The 24,688-nt window shown below is 49.3% G+C and overlaps 9 protein-coding genes across 9 annotated transcripts; 3 read left to right on the top strand and 6 right to left on the bottom strand.

The window, feature by feature from the left end:
- Positions 1-304: 304 nt before the first annotated feature.
- On the top strand, positions 305-2,186 carry V865_000381 (uncharacterized protein; the record flags this gene model as incomplete). The annotated part of the gene is made up of 9 exons (XM_066224212.1): positions 305-518; positions 578-663; positions 711-736; positions 1,087-1,096; positions 1,144-1,156; positions 1,217-1,248; positions 1,299-1,651; positions 1,697-1,870; positions 1,922-2,186. 9 exons carry the CDS (start codon positions 305-307, stop codon positions 2,184-2,186), a joined length of 1,173 nt encoding a protein of 390 aa, XP_066080309.1.
- A 766-nt stretch (positions 2,187-2,952) lies between these two features.
- On the bottom strand, positions 2,953-5,149 carry V865_000380 (uncharacterized protein; the record flags this gene model as incomplete). The annotated part of the gene is made up of 8 exons (XM_066224211.1): positions 2,953-3,147; positions 3,209-3,429; positions 3,501-3,708; positions 3,789-4,037; positions 4,091-4,389; positions 4,458-4,738; positions 4,800-5,032; positions 5,093-5,149. 8 exons carry the CDS (start codon positions 5,147-5,149, stop codon positions 2,953-2,955), a joined length of 1,743 nt encoding a protein of 580 aa, XP_066080308.1.
- Positions 5,150-5,618: 469 nt separating this feature from the next.
- On the bottom strand, positions 5,619-6,756 carry V865_000379 (uncharacterized protein; the record flags this gene model as incomplete). The annotated part of the gene is made up of 6 exons (XM_066224210.1): positions 5,619-5,715; positions 5,775-5,920; positions 5,966-6,116; positions 6,168-6,322; positions 6,371-6,506; positions 6,590-6,756. The coding sequence occupies 6 exons, from the start codon at positions 6,754-6,756 to the stop codon at positions 5,619-5,621; spliced, it is 852 nt and encodes a 283-aa protein (XP_066080307.1).
- A 902-nt stretch (positions 6,757-7,658) lies between these two features.
- V865_000378 (uncharacterized protein) lies at positions 7,659-9,666 on the bottom strand (the record flags this gene model as incomplete). Its single annotated transcript, XM_066224209.1, has 11 exons — positions 7,659-7,770; positions 7,824-7,922; positions 7,987-8,116; positions 8,176-8,346; positions 8,410-8,487; positions 8,532-8,614; positions 8,685-8,922; positions 8,985-9,150; positions 9,206-9,330; positions 9,385-9,524; positions 9,581-9,666. The coding sequence occupies 11 exons, from the start codon at positions 9,664-9,666 to the stop codon at positions 7,659-7,661; spliced, it is 1,428 nt and encodes a 475-aa protein (XP_066080306.1).
- Positions 9,667-10,089: 423 nt separating this feature from the next.
- Positions 10,090-11,624, top strand: V865_000377 (uncharacterized protein; the record flags this gene model as incomplete). Its single annotated transcript, XM_066224208.1, has 5 exons — positions 10,090-10,237; positions 10,291-10,373; positions 10,442-10,722; positions 10,776-11,402; positions 11,468-11,624. The coding sequence occupies 5 exons, from the start codon at positions 10,090-10,092 to the stop codon at positions 11,622-11,624; spliced, it is 1,296 nt and encodes a 431-aa protein (XP_066080305.1).
- A 1,504-nt stretch (positions 11,625-13,128) lies between these two features.
- Positions 13,129-14,976, bottom strand: V865_000376 (uncharacterized protein; the record flags this gene model as incomplete). The annotated part of the gene is made up of 1 exon (XM_066224207.1): positions 13,129-14,976. One exon carries the CDS (start codon positions 14,974-14,976, stop codon positions 13,129-13,131), a length of 1,848 nt encoding a protein of 615 aa, XP_066080304.1.
- A 1,013-nt stretch (positions 14,977-15,989) lies between these two features.
- V865_000375 (uncharacterized protein) lies at positions 15,990-18,193 on the bottom strand (the record flags this gene model as incomplete). The annotated part of the gene is made up of 11 exons (XM_066224206.1): positions 15,990-16,028; positions 16,101-16,364; positions 16,451-16,621; positions 16,682-16,714; positions 16,770-16,847; positions 16,910-17,110; positions 17,186-17,411; positions 17,467-17,610; positions 17,707-17,800; positions 17,873-18,057; positions 18,126-18,193. The coding sequence occupies 11 exons, from the start codon at positions 18,191-18,193 to the stop codon at positions 15,990-15,992; spliced, it is 1,503 nt and encodes a 500-aa protein (XP_066080303.1).
- Positions 18,194-18,595: 402 nt separating this feature from the next.
- On the top strand, positions 18,596-21,578 carry V865_000374 (uncharacterized protein; the record flags this gene model as incomplete). The annotated part of the gene is made up of 8 exons (XM_066224205.1): positions 18,596-18,652; positions 18,851-19,041; positions 19,096-19,366; positions 19,418-19,770; positions 19,813-20,320; positions 20,406-20,661; positions 20,732-20,866; positions 20,944-21,578. The coding sequence occupies 8 exons, from the start codon at positions 18,596-18,598 to the stop codon at positions 21,576-21,578; spliced, it is 2,406 nt and encodes an 801-aa protein (XP_066080302.1).
- A 181-nt stretch (positions 21,579-21,759) lies between these two features.
- V865_000373 (uncharacterized protein) lies at positions 21,760-24,258 on the bottom strand (the record flags this gene model as incomplete). Its single annotated transcript, XM_066224204.1, has 15 exons — positions 21,760-21,910; positions 21,970-22,092; positions 22,142-22,230; positions 22,315-22,373; positions 22,436-22,467; positions 22,565-22,772; positions 22,825-22,835; positions 22,895-22,999; positions 23,053-23,130; positions 23,173-23,608; positions 23,675-23,705; positions 23,757-23,828; positions 23,880-23,957; positions 24,008-24,116; positions 24,176-24,258. The coding sequence occupies 15 exons, from the start codon at positions 24,256-24,258 to the stop codon at positions 21,760-21,762; spliced, it is 1,665 nt and encodes a 554-aa protein (XP_066080301.1).
- Between the last annotated feature and the right edge of the window lie 430 nt (positions 24,259-24,688).

Genomic DNA, 24,688 nt, shown 5'->3' with positions numbered 1-24,688 from the left:
CATCTATCGCAAAGTAACATGCATCCGGAGTATGCTCCATCCTCTGGCCTCCTTGTTACCCCATCTACATAACTACGGATAAACTCATCAACGGGGTGGAGGATGTGGAGGTGAATTGTTGTTATGGTGGAGGTTTCTTCTTGTCATTGGCGATCCCGCTGTGGAGGGGAGATTCTCATAATGTTACTGATGATAACGACCTTAGCAGTGGTGGAGAAGGTCTTTGACAGGTCATCCATAGCATCCATCGATGTGGAGATCCTGGATAGCAATTTCTTCTCGAATATGACTGCCTGTCTCGACAATGAAGGGGCAGCAACTCGCAGTGTGTCTATCACCTCACTACCGCTTCCTCAGTCGCGATGGACAGCTCTCAGGGCTATCGTTGCCGGGCGAACAGAACAGCAAGGTCGAAGACCAGACATCAGAAGCGATACATCATGATCTAGCTCGGTCTTTGTCAAAAGGAAGAGAATACGCTCTGCTAGCGGTGTTCTCAATGGGGTTGTTCATGGATGGTAAGTACATCTGCACTTGGCGGTAAAAGCGACAGTGACTAAAGCGTGTGCTTCCCCAGTCGTCGGGTTCTCCGTCTTCTTCGTCATGGTCAATTCCACAGCGGAGGATCTAGTTATTAGCACGGCTGAAGAGACATGGATCATTGTACGTCCTGTTCTTGCCATCAATCATCATGGCTCACTCCTCCATAGACCAGCTACGGGGTGACGTTTGCGTCGTTCTTGCTATTTTGGGGAAGAGTATCAGATCTATATTAACCCAAATTAGTATTCACTTTCGGCTTCATCGGATTGGGCATCGCGAACAGCATCATCTCGTTCTTGACCAATCCAATCGCGTCCTTCGTGTTCAGAGCGATAAGCGGGATCTGCGGTGCTTGTTTGGTCCCGTCGTGTTACCGTCTAATCACGTCCATCTTCACCAAAGAAGAGCTTTCATTCGCTTTCACGGTATATGGTATCACTGGGTCTATAGCAAATTCATCTGGTGTGGGCATCGGAGGAGCTCGTTTGCAGATCCCTGGTACGGGGCGGTTGGGAGGTTGGCGTTGATACTCTAGAATTGCAGCGGCTCTCATGTGAGTGAACTCGTCCGTGTTGGTACATCGACTGATCAGTTACACAGCCTGCCAGCAGCAGTCTTATCTTTCTTTCTCATTCCCAAAGCAAGAGGTGAGAATGCCGCTTCTCATTCCAAGTAAAAGCGGATGGATCTGCTTGGTGTCTTCCTGTGAGTGATGCAGTGGGAGTCTGACGAAATTGCCTGACCATCTGCGCCAGCATTCTCTCCGCTTCCTTACTCTTGATCGTCGGCTTGACACTCGGCAAATCCCGTGGATTCAGCAGACCCTCGTTCTACGTCCCACTCATCATCTCTTTCCTACTATACCCGTCGTTCTCCTATGGGAAAGACGGCTTCAAGATGGTTTCGCTCTTATCCCCTCTCGCACCTGGCAAAATCCAAACTTCCTATTGTGGTCGGTGCTTGCGTTGTTGGTATACGGATGGTGGGCTGCAGAATTCGTCGCTCAGGCGGAAACGTATATGCAAGTGCATGATGATTTACCAATCATCGCGGGTATCAGACTGTTACCACAGGGCATCACCGCGTTCAGTATGAACTTGATCTTGATGTGAGTGTACACATTGAAACGATTCATTGCTGATTTAGTACCTAGCAAATGCCCCGCCATATCCACTAAAACTCGCTTCGCAGTCATCGGCGGTTGCATCGTCTCCATCGTGCTATTCATCCTTGGCGGGGCAAGAACCGGTTCAGACTATTGGAAGTACACGTTTCCCGCGTCGATCATTGGCTCACCAGCGATGCAATTCTTGATGAATAGTTGCAAGTGAGTAATGAAGTTTCCGGACCTAAGACACTCTGCTCATCAACAAATTAGCGTCTGTGCAATGATGTCAGTCGATCCTCATGAAGCTGGAGTAGCAGGTGCGATACTTCAGACTTCGTTCCAGATAGGACCAACAATAGCCCTGTCAATTCAATCGGGTCTCTTAACGGTCGATCCGAATTTGTACTTCGATCTACGGAATATCCGCGCTTCTTGGTATTTTATGCTCGGTTGGACCGTCGTGTGGTTGATTGTGTTTGCGGCGTTGTATCGTCAGCCGAGGGAGAAATCGCCCGCGATGATGGCGTCTCATTAGATTAGCTCGGATACCGCATAACAGGATGCATGAAAATTTAGGACATGTTTTGAATCATATTGACAATCGGATAAAACATTTTCATGTCTCCGAATCGGTTCAACAATGTCTTAATGGCGGAGTATGCTTTGATGGTTGAACTGCTCGTAGCACAGATCATCACTGAGTTACATGTGAGTATGTATGTGTCTATGCGTATTCCGTTGAGGAGATCACTTATGACTCGAGCCTGTTTGCTCAGTCGCTGAGGGTTGTGGTTCACAACTGGTTCCGGTAATCCCAGATGTAAACCAAGTTTCGTCGATCTATCTCATAATCAGTCGTTCCTCGGTTTTCCTTTCTACTTCACCTCATTTCGCTTTGATATAAGCCTAACCCCTGACAGATAGACTGGGTATGATCCCCTTCTACGAAATTTCAGCAAGACTAAGGATCACTCAGACTGCAATAAGGTCGAGTTGGCTAAGAGACGTAGTTGCAGCCGCTGTGGCGTCGTCACACCCACCATCCGCAGAGAGTCAGATCCGGAACAGGTGGATGGAAGTCTACCGTTGCACTCGAGATGGGGCACGTCAACGAGTGAGTTGCTGCCTCAAAAGCTTTTGCTCGTAACATATGACCCACTGCCAATGATCGTCGATCTGTCAAAAGCAGATCCACTGGGTATGAGAGGATAGATGCCTTCTTACCAAAAGAAAACAAAAAAGCTAGACGCTTCGGTGACATGTGTAATGGTAATATACAGTCCAACGTCCATGCTCAATGCTCAGATCATCAAAGGGCATCCCAGTTCAGTAAGGACCCCACGCCACCGTTCGTCCTTTCCCTCATCCCTTAGCGACCAGACTCTTTCCACTACCTGCTCGGCTATACGCGGCGACGCAGAACCTTTCCATTGACAACGCCGAATGAACTCGGTAAATTGTGGGCGCGTATCGGCTTGGGCGTTTCCGCCGATAATCTGCCATCCCAGTAATAAGTCACTGACATTGTGAGAGAGAAGAAACAGCTCTCGCACTCACGACAAACGGCAAATTCAGACCGATTTCAAGTCCCGGTTCTACTGGCCATCCCTCAGCTTGGAGACCGGCAGAATCGCACTCACGGATTAGCTTGGTCAGGGGCAAAGCCTCTTGGATACATTGTTGCACCCTCGTATGCCCTGCTTTCAGCTGAAAGATCTCTGTGAGAATCGATACCCTGATTGCCAATCGGTAGAACTCATGACCAAGACGGAGTCGATCTATTGAGGGAGAAGGATTTTAGTTGGACCTCAGACGATACGAGTCGAAAGAGCTCGACGATCTGACTCACCATCGCAATCGGTGAGCCATTTCGGCGTCCATGTCTCGCGGTCCCTTAGTTCCGTCTCGACTGCCGAGCATTCAGCTTGAATTTCCATGCGCATCATCTCTAGCTCGTCATCTTCATCGTCAGACGAGCGCTCCTGGGCCCGATAGATGATTTCTGCCTCTAACGCTAATGAATGGATCCGTAAGAAGAGCATGAACATATCACGTTTCTGGTTCAAAATAGGTCACCCGAGTCAGCCACACCAGCTCAAAAAGCCCTCACAGCCGGAAAGCGATGAACATCACATACGATCCCCACGATAGTCTCCACCGAGTTATCCGCCCGATCACCCCACACCGGTCGGTCGTCCAGCTTGGGAAATAGAGAAGAAGCTTGCACCTGTTTGGAGCGACTGACATGATGGAATCCCTTGTAGATCGAGTGTATGGCGAGCGAGGTAGGCAGCAAGCCGGGTGGTTCTGCCGGTTTTATGCGATCCAAGATGGCACTAGCCCTACCGAGATACACAGGTACGATGTCCGCGTCTCCCTTCAGGATCTAGAGAGGAAGATTCAGCGACCTGCCATCATTCATTCTCAATGGGAACTTACAGCCGCTAGAGTAAGCATGAGCAGTACGGCGAAGCCCGTTTCCAGATCCTCTCCCGCCGCTGTTGACTCATTCTCTTGCGACTTGGCGCTCGCCGCAGCTACTCGTAGCAAGTGGAGGGCTAGACTACGTTGTTTGGAGCTCTCAGTAGCATACCGTGTAGCTGCGTCTTGTTCAGCTACCTTGCGAGCAAAATTGGAGAGGTGTTGGGCAGATACGGCCAATACCGCGTGTAGTAGAGCTTTCTGATTGTCCTGTGTCGCGCGCATCGCCAAATCTTGGTAGAACTTGCTCGCCGAGTCTGTCGACAGTCCGCCCATGTTGGTTAGCTTTTTACAGACAGTACACGCCTTGACCAGTCTAGCTCACTTTGGCCATGCCTGACAACGACAGACACACTTGCAAACTCGGTAAAATGCTGTAAGAGAGGTTGTTCGCCTTCATGGTCCGGCCGTCTGGAGTTCCAAAGAGTAGAGTCGACGAACGATGCCCAGAGCGCTGGGTCGCAATCTACGGGGACGGACAGAAGGCCTTCAAGCGTTGAGCTAGAACCCGAGGCTGGCTGGGCATTTACTGCGAATGCCCCTTGTCTGGGAGCGTCGGTCCGATCGGATGGCAGCTGCAAGACATTGTCGATCTCTGTAAAGGCTCTGAGAAAAAAATCACTAAGAATCAAGTCAGCAAAGGATATCTGAGATGGCCCAAACATACTCGATGGCCCAGCTGACATCTTGGAGCTCCGGCACGTCAATGACCGTAGACAGATTGCTGTTGATGGGGTTAGATACGCTGGAAAGCTCCGCCTGCAAGTCGCCTTCTCCTGGGATCACCGGCATCCCATTGCTGTCCGCAGAGCCAGGAGGCGGTGATCGAGATTCGGCAAGGTATTGACACGTCCGGCTGACTGAGACACATCGTGAACAACAAGGTCGTGCCTCGTCGCACTGCAAGCAAGGCCGATAAGTAACATCATTGAGACCGATCACATGGCAATTTGGACCTACTTTTTTCTTTTGCTTTCGGCAAGAGAGACACCCTCCTCTGGATCGTGAGAACCGCATTCTGCGCTTCTTCCGGATTGGCTCGTCTCCCTCATCCACGCTTCCATCCTCCAGGCTTTTCTCAATATCTGCGGGGCCCAGATCGTTATGCATGATCGTGTATATTCTTATTCTTGTCGGGATCGAGCGTTGCTAGTGAATATGGATGGGATGTTTGAGGAGTATCTTTGCGCGGCAAGAAGGCGCATCGTGGGTATATATAAGCGCATCCAGAGGTGGAGCGGAAATGGCACGGTGCGTGATGACCAACGGGGATTCGTTTGGTCTACTCGCCTGATAAGGCACGTAGCTGCTCCCCAAAGTGGAGGCCGCCTCTTGCCTGAACAACGTTAAAGTGGACCTGTGTGGGATATTGATAGGTCATCAGGGATGGGTATAGAATCAAACAAATGCATGCCTTGGCACGGATCTACGTAGCTCAATCGTTGTACAGAGATATGGACAGTAGCGAGATATGCGGCTCTTTACATTAACCGATGTAATCCCTCCCTGTATCTCGATCAATATCCTGAAGATATGGCTGGAAGTGAAAACGACCAGACTCCTCCGTTCCGGTTTGCTGGACGCTGAGAGGTAATAGGTCAAAAATCCAGCTGGAAACAGGCTGGCGCAAAATTCAACTCACGTGAATTGAGCTTCTGCCTCACCAATAAGAACAGGTTTTCGCCCTGATGCATCCGCGAGGAGCTGCATCTGACATACTTTTTCCAAGTACAGAAACCAAAACGCAGCGCTCTCAACGGACTGCCCAACAGTGAGAAGTCCGTGATTCTGCGGCCAATGTCAGCTTGGCCGTGCCCATAGCAGACAGCTTACCTGAAGAATGATTGCCTTCTTCTTTCCTAGATAGTCCGCGATATGTGCAGACTCCTCATCGGCCAGGACTACCCCGCCAAACGCTGGGTACAGAGCTATATCATCGTAGAAAACGAGCGAATCCTGGGTAATATAGTCTGGCAGTCGACCACTGAGCAAATGTCAGTCGCCTTCTAGCTCTTTGTCTTTGTGTGTCACTCACAGGCTAGCAAAGGCGGACCCGTATACAGAATGCGAATGGCATACGGCGATAACGTCCGGTCGTCGACTGTGTATCATGGCATGGATGGCATACGCGGCCTGATTGTAGCGCTTTCCAGAAGCTCCTCCATCGATGACCTCGCCATTGTGATTGATCTTCTCATCGTCAGTTACGAGTGACGGCGTTAAACAGAGCAGACCTACCAACAGCAGATCTGAGACTTTCATGCAAGAGAAAGCAACGTGAAAAGGGTTGACCCAGAAGCAGTCTGGTTTCCCGGGATCTCGAACAGTCAAATGACCCACTACGCCTATGCCCAGGCCGTGTTTAGCGAAGATACTGAGGCATCTTTGGTCAGCGTATTAACGTATACAGATACACCCCTTCCGATTTTGGTGATTGTCAAGGACCCCCTTGCTCACCGGAATGTCGCCGCGAGCGTCTCTTTTCTGCGCATACGTTCTTGACCGATGTCGGAGCTCTCTACGGCCAGGTCGAAGTTGAAGCCTTGAGCATTCTCCTGCACTGGTCGGTCACCCCCTTGCAATCGCAGGATGGGGCTCTTGAGCTCAGTTATAGTGGTGGACATGACGGATTGTTTTTGGCGAGTGATTCCTCACAACAGTCCATCAGTCCATCTCTTGCCCTTGTTATAACCAGTGATACTCATATCTTTTAGATCGGATCAGGCTCTGGCGGGGATGAGATGCAGACAGCATCTGCACCAGGCAGGCCGCCTCGATGCGACGTTAAGCGACTACCATGGCGTTTCCCCAAGTTCAACCGAATCGCTAAGCGCTTTCCAGTACCAAGCGGCTCGAGGCCGTTCAAGCACCAATCCCTGATTACGCAAACTATGATTAGGCGGGTTGGCTAAACCACTAAACCTAGATCTTAACAGACATCACCTTCCCCAAAAGCCGGCTTAGTCAGTCTCAACGACATCCTGGAAGTAAAAGCGGCCTGGAGATTGTGGGATTCGGCATGCAATGAAGCGCGATAGGGAGCCGAATACTTCGTGATTGACCTGTTTGGCAAAAGGTGAAAAGCACCAGGGGTTGCCAGCTGTTAAAAATACCTATTTTCCGTATCTTTGTAGAATAAATTGTTTCCCATTTTGGTAATTTTTGGTATTTGTCGTATACAGGTTTTATATCTTGGAGGAAATAAAAGTAAAAAGATACGAGAATTTTGTGGGTTTTTTTTCACTTTCCCACGGTATTCATATATGCTAGAGTGGGGTAAAGACGGTATACAGAGTGGGGCGTCACTTATAACTTCACTAAACAAATAAATATATGACATCTTATAAATGACAACCCCTACAACTTCTCATGTGCTGACCCAGGTTGATAAATGTGGTATGCAACAATAACGAGTCCGATGCATCTCATATGTCACCACCATATCGTCCTCTATAGTCACCCCTAAGAACACAAGATCCACCAACGTGCCTGATTCCACCATGCAGTCCTCCGCTCGGTAGTGATTCTAGATAACGGCGACTCTCATAGAAGTCTTGCTATCCTTGCTGTCCTCTTGATCGAACGTCTCGACATTTTGCATGGATGTTTCCTCTTCAAAGCTTTCAGTGGCCATTTCGCTACGACTCTACATCAACTTTGAGATTTACCTTCGGATGATCGTTTCACTCACTTGGGGATGTACTTCCAGAAAGCATAACCCATGGGTATCAGACAGACGATGGCGAGGGCACCGTAGATTATACCAATAGTGAGATAATTTGGCGACGAGCTGTATCCGTACATCAGCTCGTCAGCCAATGCAAGTGTCTGAAGCTACACTACTTTTGACTCACGCTGCAACGCCGAAAGCGAGGGCGATTCCACTGGCTTGAAGACCCTTGAAGATTCCGGCGTAATATGCCATCTTTCGATTACCCTCGGTGGCAAGCATCGAGGTGTAGAATACAAGTACGACATGGTATGCTAGAGCCGACAATCTTCAATCCAAACCTCCTGCTTCACGAGAGGTCTCAGATACTCACTTGGGTATGACAGACCGAAGAACAGATAGACAACGAGTCCCTTAACATAGTGCCCGCCTTGGCTCCAATCAACCACAGACTTGAGTGCGGCCGGACCAGCTGTGGACATGTTAAGGCCTTGCCAGAGGTAAAACGCGAACCAAGAGGCGGTGACCAAAGTGAATAAGAGCGCTAAGAGCAAGAACAGAATGCGGATCAGTCGAGAACCATCTTATTGCTGCTTGGTCAACGTACCAAACCCTGTCAACCCTCTTCTTCGCTTGCTCCAAGTCTTATGGTCAAGAAGTCGGGTGAGCAGCTCTGCGGTAGGTACTGTATCTTGTCAGCGCGGTGTGGTCCACTAACCCTGAGCTCACGTTGAATTGCCCAGTATAGTAGCGTGTTCAAGGAACGCGCACGGAGAGAGAAATTGTGTGAGTTCCATGTGCCGATGAAGACGCTGCCAAGATGGTCAGCTGGGCTTGTTCGCGCTTCTCTTCAACCGACACAGCCCGTTGAAAGGGACTCACAGCCAAAAGTCACTGGAGAGCATGGCGAGGATGACCAGAAGCATCTTTGGGTTGGCGATAGTCTGTCCAATCTCTTTCAGGATGGAGCCAGGAGATTGACCTTCCATAATGTCGTGTCCCGCGGGGATACCCTCCCCGCTGGCCTGGGTGACTCGATGGCTCGGGAGGATGAGGAAAAAGGCACCGACAGCAGCCGCCAGATGGATGGCCATCCAAGCTCCGAGCACGCCGTATGATACTGTTCTCATCGTTGTTCAGTGAGTGATCAGCCAGCAGAATGTGTGATTCATGAAAACGCACCTCCAGCTGCTTTGGACTTGTGAATGTTGGAACCAAATGCAATTGCTGCTCCGACGACCGATCCGCAGGCCAGTCCGATCCATTGATTATTGATAAAGTGCCCCTTTGCCGCTTTAGTTGGATAAGACACCGAGATGTAAGTCGTTCCAACCCAAGTCAAAGCCGACTGGATCAAATCGGAATCAATACCCGCCAATCCACTGTGTGTCTGTCTCACTCACGCCTAGCCCAAAGTAAACCCCGAAGACCAGAGGGAGAGCGATCTGGTCTTTGGCTTGAAAGTAGATCAGGCCCGCGATGTAAGCTGCGTAACCGGTCGGACCAAGGATCAAGAACCATCGAACACCTACCTACGACATTAGTCATGCTATAATGAACCAAAGATTTCATACGAACTTACTGCAATAACGGAGCAGGAGAGGAGCAAAGAAGGATGCGACGCCGAAGACACCATTGCCCAAACAATTTTGGATTTCGCTGAACTTGGCCGAGTTGGCTTGACCCGCGCCCGCGCCTAAGCCAGTAATCGCTAGATAGATTCTAATTATGAACGTCAACATTTGGCTCACACCGTTACTGAGAAACAGCAAACTAACCCTGGTCCGCAGCCGAGCACCACTGACGCCAGCCAATTCTGGGCATTGGTACCAGAGAGAGAGGGAATGGATAGTGGGATCATCATGATCGATGATGTAGTGAACTGTTGGCAGCTCCGTTAGCACGTACCGCGCCGGATATATATATGTTTGATACGGTCGACTTCAGGATTGAGTTTTTGTGGAAAAAGTCTACTCGTATTCGCCAAGCTCAGAGTCAGAAAGCGATAAGCGATCGGCTAGAGTCAGCGAGGTCTGGCGCGGCGTTCGGTTTCTGAAGTTCTCGGTATACAACCATTAGCCGCCTCGCTTAAAAGATATCAGTTGATCACTTCGTAGTCAGGCGGCTCCGCATCCGCCTGACAGCTTAGCGTGATTACTGGAAGTTCTGTGCGTTCGCATGTCAAGACTGACCATCATCGGAGCTTATATAAAATGACATGCACACTTGCGTCCCGGACTGTGTCAAAGCCTACACGCAAAACTTCTTGCGTCGAGCCTACCCAACCATGTCCACATCGCAATCTGCCACCGCTACTGTGCAGGCGAATATCCCTGTCTCTCTGAGGTTATCTCGTCCAGCCATTAACGCTCAAAGACTTAACGACACTTTGCAGCTGTCGTGCCAGTGGGGTTCTACGCCCGATGGTGGTATGAGTGAGTGGTGCGGCGGAATGCCTCTTCAAGCCTCGCTGATCACTTCAGACTAGACCGTTTGGCGCTGAACGACGACGATGCCCGCGTGAGACGATGGTATATTGAAGAGTGCCAGAAAGTTGGGTGTCAAGTGACAGTAAGTCAGGGCTCTCGACCCAGCTACTGCCTGTGACGACTCCAGAGCTCACCGCGAGTCACCCTTAGGTCGATGCCATGGGCAACATCTTCGCTGTACGACCGGGCAAAAACCAAGGCCCACCCATCGCTATGGGGTCTCATCTCGATACTCAGCCGACCGGTGGCCGCTACGATGGTATCTTAGGATGCCTGGCTGCTTTGGAAGTTCTCCGTGCATGCCATGAAGCGGGATACCTAACCAACCACCCACTCGCGGCTATCGTATGGACTAACGAGGAAGGTGCCCGTTTCATACCATCTATGCTGGGAAGTGCAGTATGGGCAGGCGTCAAATCCTTGGAATTCGGGTGAGTGTTTGGTCATTTTGAGCCGGCATCATCGTACTGACTCTCTCCTGTAGCCAATCCAGAGTGGACGAAGGCGGTGTCTCAGTCAGGGAGGAGCTCGAGCGTCATAGCTTCCTCGGGGTCAGGGCTTCATCTCACCAAGAGATTCCTCTGAAAGCTCACTTTGAGCTACACATTGAGCAAGGACCTATCCTTGACACCGCTGCTCACCCAGTCGCTGTGGTCACTGGTGTCCAGGCTTTCAGGTGGTTCGAAATCAAGCTACAGGGCCGTGGCTCTCATGCTGGAACCACGCCCATGCATCTGCGTCACAACCCTCTCACAGCTTTCTGTGAGATGGCACTCTCCGCCGATCAGCTAGCCATTCAATTCGGAGGCCTGGCAACCATCGGTCGAGTCGGCAGTCTGGCAGCCCAGAGTACCAATTGTATCCTTGACGACATCGTCTTCCACCTTGATATACGGCACCACGACGATGACAAGATGGACCAACTCGAGGCCGCTGTTCGAGTATCCTTCGCACAGATCGCCGAAAAGACCTTGGGCGTTCGGTTGGCTTCCTGGGAGGCTTTGACGGCTAGCAAAGGGGTTCAGTTCGACCCTTTGGCCGTTGACTGTGTAAGAAATGCGTGCAAAGCATACCCTAAACAAGAGATCATCAGCGGTGCTGGTCACGACTCGTGAGTGTTTCGGTGTCTGGGCATTTCAAGCGGTGTGCTAACCAATCGGTCACCGAATTCTTTAGAGTGAATACGTCGAAGCATTGCCCCACCGCCATGATCTTCATCCGATGCAAGGACGGTATCTCGCATCATCCGTCAGAGTACTCGACACGGGAAGATATCGCAGTCGGTGGTAGCGTTCTCCTCGATGCAGTCTGTCGATACGATTCGACCGTGTAGATAACCTGTTACCGTCACACAGATACCCTTTGGTCCCATTGTACAGTCTAGATCGTAATGAGAATTAAGCAATGGCCCGTGGCACTGATCGATGAGTTTATATGTACGCATGAATTTTCAGACTAAAGAGCACAATGGAGATCTTCTCCCCTTCTTTCTGAGCATTCGGGTAGACATTGATGTGTGATGGTGCTTAGCTACGAGAAGACCACTTGACCATATATTCAGAATCCAAAAGGACGAGGTGAAGGGAAAGTCAATTTAGGGAAGGTCCCAATGTCTGTCGCCCGAGACTCGTCCGATCAAGAAAGAGAACTCTTAGGGCGTGACACATGATGAGCTTAAAGAAAGTAGTTGATAAGAAGGTATATCGAGAGTCAGGGATCGACTATAAATGATGCTTACGGATGGTTAAGTTCTCACCGTCACTCATAAGCACGACAACGCACCAATAATACCGTCGAAGCCATAGCGTCCATCGATGTAGAGAACGTTGATAGCAATTTTGTTCTCGAATACGACTGCCTGTCTCGACAGTGAAGGGGCAGCGGCTCGCGGAGTGCCTATTACCTTACTACCGCTTCCTCAGTCGAGATGGGAGAGCTCTCAAGGCTATTGTTACGACTGTACCATAGGGATGCCAAGACCTTAAGTAGATTGGACAATAACTATAAGAGAGTGGATGTAAAACTTCATTGTAGACGGACAGCAATTGATTATTGCGGCTTTTGCAAGTTGTATGTATGCGAAGTCAATTGAGAGTTACTTATGATAATTCATTGATGGGGAAAAGACACTACTTCTTTAGAGCAAGCGCCCTTCATATACCTTTCTGGCGGCCGGAAAACGGTTCATTGGGAATCCATAGGGGGGGTTGTCGCGAGGATTCCCAACTGGAATATCATTAGCAATTTCGTTGGGCTTCCCATGTGGGTTTCTTATTCACGACATACCTATCCCATTGGTAACTCCATTATTAACGTGATGAGCTACAGTAGATTGCGGATCATAAGCATGACGTAAGCTGGGCCATGACAGCTATCGTTGCCAGGCAGACAGAATAGCGAGATTGAAGACCAAGCATCAAAAGCGATACATCATGATCTAGCTTGTTCTTTGTCAAGAGGGAGGGAATTCCCTCTGTCAACCCGGCATACCGCTTGGGTCAAGCAAATCGTGGGATGAGTGTTTGTTGAATGTATTCAACCTATCCGTTTCGATGCCATTTGTCCTTGTGTAAGCGCCCAAACACTTGAATGCAGTCACCGGATTGCTTCGATTTGCCTACGCTTATGACTTGCTTGACTCTGAACAGATAAGATGCAGGATTCATTTCTTTTCGCTTTGATCAACTCTAGCTACGCTACATTATAACATTGGATACTGACTGATTATCATATCAAGAACGACTTTGCTGGCTGCGGCGGGTCCTGCGGTAAACTCACTAGACCGTTTGAACAGGACCCTTTTTGAGGGGGGCTATCAGTGGCGATTGCCTACGAAACTAGTAAACGGCCTGTTTGAAAGCGGTGAAGGAGTGGTCCCAAGTTGCATTTCCTTCGTCGTCGGTGACACAGTCAAAGGTAGAGTTGGAAGACCAGAGAGGTCGAGTAGGGAACATGCAAAGCTCTTGGGTCTCTCCCGAGTAGTCACCGGAAGAAACGGTTGCGTTGAGACCGGCAGGAGCCTCACCGTTTTCGATCCAATTGATGATCTGGTTCATCAAGCTTGACCCGGAAGGGTAGGGTCCAGGCTGCAGAGAGTTGACACCGCAGTGAGCAGCTCCTGGAACGAGGTAGAATTGATACCAATCCTTCAACTGCTCCTCAGCCTCGGCGGTGTCCATACCGGGGTACATCCATTCCCGGACAGACTGCCAGTAGTGAACGGATGATCCAGCAGGGACCGACGGGTCAGATTCACCGTGGTAGTGAATAAGTTTGCCGCCATTGGATTGGAACTCGGTAAGATCGGGGTAAGTTGTCTGCAGGGTATTGTAGAATCGCTCGAAGCCGGTCTGCATCCATTCGACCAAAGTGTCGTAGGTGACGCCGTCGAGATTATCAAGGTTGTCGAGATCCAGGAGCTCAACGAACTTTCGAACATAAAGACCGCCGGTGGAGGGGATGCTGAGCTCCCAAGACTCAGTCTCATTGTTGTAGGTGGTATCACCGTCGGAGATGTCAGCGGTGATCTGCCAGGAGAGATAAGCTTGTTCGCCGGCGGAATTGAAGAGACCATCGTAAACGGCTTGAGCCACAGCGACATCCTCAGCGGTGATTGTGCCGTTCTGTTCGGGAGTAGTGCTGGATGAGCTTCCCTGGGCTCGCTTGCTGATACCGAAGCCGAGAGAGGAACTGGTTTCTGCCGCACAGTAGTACGACTGGCCGATGATGCTACTCAGGTTGAAGTTCAACTGGCAGAGGTCGGTTCGAGAGACTACACCGTCAGATCGACCGTCAAGCGAGTCACAAGCCTCGATGGTGGCGTTGACAATCTTGGCGATCGCACAGGGGGCTGGAAAGTAGTTTTGGACTTGCTCGACCGCGGCAGGGTAAACGTGCAGGACTTGCTGTTGGGCGAAACGGAAAGCTGGAGCTCCAGCGATGACACCATCGTACTCTGAACCGTATCGTTGGACCTGACTCATACCTTCTCGACCACCATCGGAACAGCCTGAATAATAAGTGTAGACCTTGGTAGAGTTGTCTGCCCCGTAAAAGTTGGGTGTGATGTATTTGCCAATCTTGGTCATCTCGCCCAAAGCTTGGTATCCGAACATGTGAGCGGCTTGCCAGTTTACGGTACCGTTGGCAAGTAGAGCCTTCTCATCGTAGCTGTAGTTGAAGGCGTCGTAGCCACCATCGGTGACACCGGAGACCGCACCATAGTCGAGACCACCCGTAGCGTCCGAATTGAGTGAGTAACCACCACCACCGCCTACGTAGAACCGGCTTTTGTAGTCATCGGGGGAAGGGAAAGCGTAGACCAAATTGACAGTGTCGCTCGAACCGGCGTGAGTGTAAGAGAGAGTGACGTTGCAGTAAGAAGTGGAGGCTGAGGAGGTGGAGGTGGAAGTCGAGCTGGAGGAAGTGGCCGAGGAAGTCGAGTTTGTGGGAGCGTCTCGCTTGGCCATCATCCCACCCCCAGAACCTGCGCTAGACGCGGTGGTGACGGCTGCAGTCACCGAGTCGGGGTAGATCTCAATACCGAGAAAGGTACCATTGGGAGGAAGAGCGGCTTGAACATTGGCGGTGGTACAGAGTTCATCAAGAGAGGATGAAGAGTTGGTCGCTCGGACGGCGATAGTTGCTAAAGAAGCCGCCTGAGTCAACTGGCGGAAAGAGGGCATGGTGAGATGATCTGAATGTGTGTGGGATGTGGAAGGTTAGTTACTCACGAAATGTCCTTCTTATTGAGCATATATATACACGATCTTTGAGAAAAAGGCCCACATCCGTTCGGTAGTGAGCAAGCTAGTCCAACTCGGACGCAGTCGATGCAAGTTAGTATACCGTAGTCAGAGTATTCACGTGTCAATATCGATCTCCACAGCAGTGCGAAGCTGGAAACAAATCTAACGCATTGCACGGAACTTCTTTCTTCTTTTTGGCTCTGTTTTGCGGCCGACCGAATGAAGTTAAGGTACTAGATCTCTCGCTACGGCCAAGGGCGTACGCAGCAGAAGACCTTGTCCTGTGCGGGAAAAATGCAAGTTGCGTTGCGGCGTTCAATAAACTGGGACCAGCGGCGAATTTTTGATGTCTGACTGCGCCAACTGGATTCTGTATTAGAGCCTAACTTATGGTAGTTGAGAGCAGTCGACTTGTGCGGTGCACAAACCAGCTGATCCAATCACCGTAACCGGCTGTAGCAAGACTGAGCACACTGCGATTTAGACGAGAGGTAATGCTGTATCAGTTGGAACCTCTCACAACACGTGCCCCTCTGGAAACATCCGGTCCTACGAAGCCCCCAATCAGGGTTGGAGCTGTTTTATGACGATTAGTGAGAGTGATTCAGCCGTGCTTGCGATTTGGGTATACCCCCCATCGTTCCCCGATCACATTTTGCTATTTGTCTCGTCGAACATACCATGAGTAAGAGGAACCGCTGGCCTTGAAACATGATCGATGCGGCTCTAGGCTTTGACATACTTTCATTGCTCTATACCACTGATATGACGCCGTACGTATTGACCCTTGACATCATGACCATAATCATACATAGAATACATGAAAATTTACCAAACGCGTACTCATGTCGTAGCGTCAGATCGCTCATTGGCCATCTCCATACTTTTTATATAGGCCATTCCCTATGGATGTCTGTCAGCATCAGCTGCAATACAGGATTCAAGTAGACTCACATCGTTTGACTTAGATTCTGATGCACAGCTTTAACCTGTATCGCATAGAAGACACCCATCACTCACCAGTTAGCATGCTCAGAAAACTATGAACAATAGTCACTCACCTGAGTGTAGGCGTCGAGACCATACGTCCCCAATTCTCTCCCAATCCCACTCTGTTTGAACCCGCCAAATGGTACTCCAGCGTGCAACAGTGCATACTGATTACACCAGACAGTCCCAGCGTCAAGAGCGGCAGTGACTCTTGTAGCTTGTCTAGCGTCATTGGTGAAAACAGCAGCAGCCAGTCCATACTCTGTATTGTTTGCAAGTTCAAGTGCCTCTTCTTCAGTCTTGAAGCTTGCAGCGACGATAACTGGACCAAATATCTGTCACAGGCAAGGTCAAAATCAGGACAGTCAGCGTATCATGCTTCATTTTGACTTAGTGATGATGGTGACAGATAGTGGCGTACCTCTTCTTTGACGGCTTTCATATCAGCCTTGACATCGGCAAGGATAGTCGGTTCAACCCAGTACCCTCCGCCGGATTGAGGCCATTTCTGTCCTCCCGTGAGAACTCGAGCACCCGCTTGGCGTCCAGACTCGATGTAGGCTAAGACTTTATCACGCTGACCTTCGGAGATCTGGAGGCGCGGGACGGTTAGTATGTAACCTTGGAGAGACGAACACCAATCGCGACTTACCAGAGGACCGAATGAAGTGGCTTCATCGGCGGGCTGAATAATAAGCACAATAAGCGGACATCATGAGCAGCAAACGTAGATGACGAACATTTCCGATAGCACAAGCTTCCGCTTTAGCTTTGAGAGCCGTCAAGAATTTCTCATATATCGCTTCTTGTACGTATACCTACGGGGTGTTAGTACTACCGTCAATATCAATCCTTTACCCCTAGTATTCATCTTACTTACTCGACTACTAGCACAACAATCCTGTCCTGAGTTGAACCAGATACCCATAGCTACCCATGCAGCAGCCTCTTCGATATCCGCAGAGTCAAAAATTAGCATTGGGGATTTACCACCTAATTCTAATGTGACTTTCTTCAAGTTCGATTCCGCAGCGGCGATGGCGATTCTTCGGCCGGTGGGTACTGATCCTGTGAACGCGACCTGTTGTTACGTCCAGCTGATCAGCTAAAAGATGAATCGCTTGGTGTCTCCGGTGTCAAGAAGATGCTCCCGCACCTTGTCGATGTCCATATGTCTCGAGATAGCATCTCCTGTAGTCGCTCCAAGACCCGGAAGGACATTGATGACTCCCGCTGGGAACCCAGCTTCTACAACCAAATCACACAGGTAGAGAGCGGTAAGAGGGGTGAGTTCTGAAGGTTTGATGATGACACAACATCCTGCGGCGACGGCAGGTGCAACTTTCCACGCCCACATCAAGAGTGGGTAGTTCCATGGGATACTAGGCAACATTAGCTCTCGTCTGTCGTGAACCCGAGATGTGGATCAAAACGTACATTTGACCACATACACCAATTGGTTGATGGAGTGTGTAGACAAACTTTTCTTTTCCAAAATGATTAATTGTTTGACCATGGAGTTTGTCCGCCAGTCCAGCATAGTACCTGAGACAGGCGACAGAGTCTGCGACATCTGCATCCCTACATCAGCCGTCAGTAAGAAGCGCTTAAAGTATATATTCAGATAGCTTGAGAAGATGAAGATCGAATCTCAAGGTCGAGGTATAAGATACACACCGAGCAATCCTAATACCTTTTCCTGAATTGAGAGACTCCAGAGCTGCAATCTTTGCTGCGTCCTTTTCCATCAAATCCGCCAGTTTGAAGAGGACTAGAATTGAGCACCATACCTTATCAACATATGATTGAGGACAGTACAGAGAAGACAGAGGGAGCAACTCACGGGCAGCTCGTTCGGTAGAAGCAACGTTCATTCCCCAAGTGGTCTTGAAAGCTTTCCTAGCTGCCGTCACTGCAGTGTCAACGTCAACTTTCGTTGCATGGGCAAAGTTCAAGAATTGCTCTCCAGTCGCAGGATTGATTGTGGAGAACGAATTGGAGTCGGATGATTCGACCCATTGGTTGTTTCTGTGAACAGTCAGGTCAGAGGGATCTTTGAGAAGTGAGAAGCAAGTGTAAATCTGGGAGAGACTCACATGAAAAGACCAGTCGGGACGCTAGTCTTGCCGAATGCTGGCACCTCGATTTCTTGCTTGATAGCCATGTTGCGTGCTGGTGAATGAAAGCAAAAGTCAATTCTGTGTCTGGGAGATGATGTGATCAGCTTGTGGGTATGACTTTCTGCATTGTGAATTATCTTATCTAGGCAACGAGGATGTATGCTCGCAATTATCGAACACCATACAACAGCCGAGATATCCAAGCGAACCGTCATCACAAGCGCCGATATCATTCACCGGGTATTTTACCGGGTAAACCTGGCTGAATTACCGGTTCTGGATAAACTCCCAGTCACATCGGAACATATCTAGAACAAGAGTCAGCTGATAACGAATTTCCTTTTAGCCTGAACATTCTTTGTTGACATATTATTCTGTCTATCTCTACCCCACGAATCTCAGCAACGACAACTTGTCAAGATCAGAGCGAGCAAAATATACGCACAATGCTAGACACCACTTCAACCTCTGGGAGTCAAAAAAGGGTCACCAGGGCTTGTGATGTAAGTCTATAATTGATCGCTTCAACGGATTGGCGGGTCTTTCGGGGAATGCAATGTTGCTCTCAGAGATCTTGAGGAAGATCATCTGCATCCATGACAAGCTTTGATGATCCATCATCTTTGAAATGAGGGATCTAGCGATGAATCCAAGTTGTACATTGGAATGACGCTGACTTGTGTCATTGCTCATCTGGACAGAACTGCAAGAGGTATGCTCGACCCGTAGGCACACGCTTGCTGTACAGGACTGACCAGAGTGCTCATAGTCGACGAACGAAATGTGAAGCTGCTTTAGGTGCTGCCGCCACCGAAAGTAGTGATAATCAATCTTGTCAAGGCTGCATAGATAACGGTCTGACATGCACTTTCGAAGCACCCATCCGGAAGAGGTCAGTTGGTATTGTTGATCCCGCATGTCAGCCTACTGATTGGTATCAACCCAGAGGTCCTCAACCAGGATCCAGAAAGAGACAAAACCCTTCTTCACCACCCACGTTGTCATCTGGGCCTGAACACTCACGTCGGAGACAACGATTACAATCGGATACGGCTGGAGCGGACCAGGATGATCTCTTACGTCGAAGAGACCCAATGGCTCCTGGACCATCTAAAGCACCTTCTTTCCCTCGTCACAGGCTACAAAAAGTGCCCTTTGGTGGTGTGCCCAGCAGTCTCATCGATCAACTATTACCTTTATACTTTACCCATGTGCATGTAAGTTATAAGAATGAGCCATGTCCACAGCTGATCGATCTACGATGATAGAACGTTTGGCCAATGATATATAAACCCACCTTCAATCCACGCACTACCTCCGCTCCTCTCCTCCTTTCGATGCTAGCAATTGCATCTTGTGTCACTCGGCCAGGTTCCAATTCCACTTCTCCCGCTGAAGCGAATGACGATGAAGGATCAGGCTCCTTCCCCGCTGATCGATTATTCCTTATGGCGGAAACGAGCTTACGTGAATGCCACAACGATCACCGAATCGATCTGATACAATCTTTACTTTTGCTAAGTCTACGTCAAACTGGCTGTGGGGACAAGCAGAGCGCTTCGATGTACGCCGGACGAGCATGTTCCATGGCTTTGAACATGGGTTTGAATCTCGTTCCAATGTACACGAATGCAGCGACGCGAGGAGGTATCGGAGGGATAAGCGGTGAGACACCCACGGTTCAGACAAGCAGCATGGATGTGATCGAGATGGAGATCCGGTCGAGGGTGTACTGGAACACTTACGTTCTCGATAAAACATTATCCGAGGAGACCGGCCGTCCATTCCTGTTGACATACCGAAAGACGACGACACCTTTACCGAGTATCGAAGAACTGGAAGAATACGAAACTTGGCCTCCTCCAAATCTATCAGCTACAAGTTACATCCACCGTGATACTCACATCATCCCCCGGAAGGGGTATGTGATGAGCTGTTTTGCCTGGACCTGTAGATTGGGAATGATCGTTGAGGATATCTTGGACCTGGACACTTCCTGTCCTGCGCCACTCAATGATTGGGACAGAGAATTCTTTGAGCGGACGCCAATTGTGGATGTGAACGTTGTTTCTGATCGCTTGACCAGGTGGAGAGAAGCCTTACCGACCAATTTGATCGTAGACACCAATTCGAATCTAGCGCCTTTGCCGCACCACGCAGTAGGTATAGCTGTGAGTCTACCAATTTTTCTTCTACTGTGAGGGTACTGGAGTCTCAGCAGGTTGACAAATGAATCCCATATTGCATATCATGTAGTGGTATCATACAAGCTGTATTTTACTACATTCACGATTCATTAAACGGACCAAACACGGCAACGATCTTTCTCTTTCACCTTTGGTCGCGACAACGGCTTCAAATACCTACTCGCACGCCCATTTAGCACGTCAAATATGTTCGGAAGCTGCTCAAGCGAACATTGAGATACTTTCATGTTTGGATAAATACCAGTTGCTCAAGGTGGCTAGTTCTGATGTACTGCACATGCTGAGTCTGACGGCTTTGTTTGAAGGTCAGTCCGGAAGTCGATTATGTCATCATTGTATGAGGTATGCAAGCTGACGACCTGGACACCATTGAAGCATTCGAGACAACCAACTCGAACATCCAGTCTGCCAATCTGGCAAAGACCAATTTCGCTCAATGTTGTAAATGGTTGAGAGATTTCTCCAGCTCATGGCCTGCAGCATCTTCGCATCGGCTGTTCTTTGAAGGGTGTGAGTGGGCTATGATACCCTTCCGGTGTTGTTGAGACATAGTTGCACGGCAATAAACTGATAGATATGTCAAATAGTGATCAAGGGAGGACTCAAAATGGCCACTATTCCATCCGGTCCCGTCTCCGCGCACGAACAACACTCAGCGGTGGCGTCCCAAACAGGCAGAAGGGACTCAGGTTCTTCCGATCTCCCTCTTCAACCAGAAGCGATACCAACGCCGACTACTCCCGATGGCCTTCGATCCATCCGCCGTAATTTATCCATCAGCGAGGACGAGTTAAACAGGGATGATCAATTGCAGATGCTTTCCGACACCGCCACCGCCGTATCTGGATTCAACCCCACCAGCACTGTCCTTGGTGGTACAATGGGGATCTCATCTAGTCCCTCTGCGCTGTTCCAATTGCCGCAAATATATTGGAACAGCCTAAACACGAGCACCAATGCTGCTTCAAACGGTAGTTCATCATGGGATCCCATGGATAACTTCGACTTCGACTCTGCGAATGCCCTGGGTACCGACACGACTACCGGCGTCAGTGTTCCTTATGGAGAAACGCCTGGATTGGATACTGAGTGGCATTTGCCTTTCAATTCTGGAACGGAAACTAGTCAAGGTCCCATGCTAGCTAGCGGGTCAGACCCTAATGCGGTTGTTCAATCTGCCCTCATGGCATTCATGATGCAAGCTGCTCGAGGAAGTCATTGACGTAATGCCAGTTTGTACGGTCTCCTATATTTGTATCATGCTATAATCGAAATCGATAAATGGCAGCAGCACTGTGACGATTAGAGACCGAGATGCATGTGCAGTTTGTGAATATACATTTGATACTACTACGAATATTCTGTTGCTTCGACAACAAAGGTTCCGGATTTGAGAAAGTCGGCTACAGTTGATTAGAAGGGACAGGAGAGATGTGGGATCCACCGTGGAATTCAGGCGCACCGCCGTTCTTTTTGCTCGAGGGGTCTTCGATTTCGGGAGGGGACAAAGTATCCTGTTCGATGCTCATACCACCTTCGGTCGTTTGTGGACCTCTATGAAGAAGAGTAAGCTCCCGCATATAAGTGCCTTCTATTGTGGGTGTTTAACGTACTGGAAAAATGTCTTCCCACCGATCCTAGGCAAGAACCAGTACACAGTCGCAAAAATCCATACTGCTCCAGCCACTAAACAAGCATAATTGAAGGTACTGGCATCGGGATCGGTATCGGCGGGGCTGAAAGTCTTATCAGTGATTGTTCGACGTATAAGCGCAGGTGACTCACAAGCTGAAAAGAACGATTGCGAATGTCATCCATGTGACGGCGATAATACCGCACATTCTGCTCCAGCGCCCAAGATGCCAAGGACCGGGCTGAAGGAACTCCTCCTCGTCAGTATGATATTCCTTGGGTTATTTCATTTCCAACTGGCTGCTCAACGAGCGTGTCACACCTACCACAAAGTTACCCTGGCCCCATAAAAGCTTAGCCCCGATTGGGATACCATAAGCGACGTCTTGACATTCGTTGTTAGCGAAAAAGCAAATTGCCTAAGTGAGGGATTCTTAGAAAACTCACAAGGTCCCATGATTGCCAAAGAGAAGATGGCGCTGATTCATGATCATCGTCAGTCTACAGATCGGTGTGAGGTATAGAGCATATAGGTGTAGGAGCGAAATGTCAATGCCCGTAGAGTCGTTGACTCACTTGATAGCAGAATAATTGACGGGGTCCGCGAAACATAAAGCGCCCAGAGGTATTGCGCACCCTACGACCAGCCAGACAGCTCTCACAGGCGTTCCACTGAATGTATCAACGTGGTGGAAGTATCGGGAGAAGGGGAGTGCTCCGTCTCTGGCAAAGGCGAATGCTTGTCGCGAGGAAGGGAGGATGAGCGAGGCCGTCATGGATAACTCTAGGATAGAGGTCAGCTAGCACTCCAAGCCAAGTAACCGAATGAAACGTACGAGCAATACACCTATAGGTATGAACGATATTAGCCGACGAATAGTATAGATACAAGGGTATATCGCTCACATGAAAGACCATACAGCCAAAGATCCTTTCTGTCCAAATGCCTGCAAGTAGATATAAGCAAGTGGCTGTCCAAGAGCATCATCATTGACCGCTGCTACGTCGAGACTAAATCATTCAGTCAGCGATGCCCGGAGTTGTGAATTTTTTACGGAACGTACCCCATTGTTAGAGCAAGAATGATCAAGATTACAGTTCCCAAGACACCAGCACTACCGATTGCACCGACGATAGCTTGCCTGGATGTTCATCAGCAAGATGTCGTAAATGATCACACTCACGGTACCGCTACTGAAGCGTTGGTAGCTTCTTCACTGATTGACACAGCACAATCGAAACTACAGATGGTCCACACAGGAGCCAAGAACGAAAGAAGGAACGCGAACCCGTTCGGCCAGCTAGTCAAATTGACGAATCCGCCGAATGTGAACGCAGCGGTGTTGAGTTCATGTCGACGAGCGATTGGTAGACCAATGATGGTGACGAGGGAAAGGAGGACGTTGAGTATTACACTTGGAGTTTGGAGACGAGCAAATATATTTGTGCCGTATGCACAGATCAGTCCGCAGACTATGAGAATACCGATGTACAACCCAAATTGTTGGCCAGCTGTGGAGATGAAGTCCTCGTTGTTGATTGACGCTGCGGCGAAAACGATACCGGAACATGCCCATCCGAGTGAAGAGACGGCTGCGACGTTGCCCAGGAACGAGTTGTCTATGATGAGGGTGATTGGTAAGATTCTTTCTCGTATAGAATCGTATATCAGAAGGAAGCACTTACATCCTATCATCCAGGCGAGGAAGTTTCGGTACTTGGTCATATGTCAGAGACGCTTATAGTGGGGGGTCTGACAAGAACTCACTCGTGGAGGGCTAAGTCTATGTGTCCAGAAGTACAGTCCACCTGAAGTAGGCATTGAGCTTGCAAGCTCTGCCTATGTCATTATCAGCTGGATAATCAAAGTATATGACAGAGTCAGACATACCATGGATAACCCGACGAACAGAATCAAGATAGCACTGATCAGCCAGCCCCAGATCATTCCTACTGGTCCCCCGTAAGGCTAGATTGGGTACGTCAACACAAACACAAGTGTCCAGAAGCTAGACGTACAAGGTTGTAGAATATGGTACTGGCTATAGATGGGACGACACCCATGATAGAAAAAGCTACACCAAAAGTCTCCCATGAGGTGAAAGTTCGTTTGAGTTCAGCATGATAACTGTACCAGTCAGAAGCAGATTCAGCGGATGGTAAGCTCCTTGAGCAGAGATGACCTACCCAAGATGTTCCAACTTGTCATCGTCTTTTCTAGTCCGCTCACTTTCGATAGGGTGGTGGTGTTGGTGGTGCTGAAGTGACATTTCAGTTGCGATGGTCATAATTCTTTCTACTCTGAGAATGCACAGGAGGGCATGTCTTCATGGAAAGGGAAGAGATTATTACACGTATATTTACGTTGATGAACAGATTGTGGGGACCGACATTGCGTGAGCTAGGCGAAGGTGTCAAGCGCTAGATATGGTAGGGATGATATCCGATAACGATGGAAGATTGGGAAGGATAAATTCAGGTTAAAAAGTCATTTACTTTCTGATAACGTTGCGTGTTTGATAGATAACACATGACTGTGGATGTATGATCAGGTCCAAGAATAGACGTTTGGTGCAGGGGGATAAAGGAGAGTCGTCGTTATTGGGCAATCTTAAGCGAAGTAGTAAATCGTAATTCATCCAAGAGGAAAAACAATTCATCCAACATTTATCCTTTTTCCGAGATCTGCATAAACCAATG

Source organism: Kwoniella europaea, chromosome 1 (genome assembly GCF_036810445.1).
Source record: "Kwoniella europaea PYCC6329 chromosome 1, complete sequence".
Classification (NCBI taxonomy): Eukaryota; Fungi; Basidiomycota; class Tremellomycetes; order Tremellales; family Cryptococcaceae; genus Kwoniella; species Kwoniella europaea.
The sequence above is the reverse complement of the archived record's forward strand: the minus strand, read 5'-3'. Positions and strand labels throughout refer to the sequence as shown.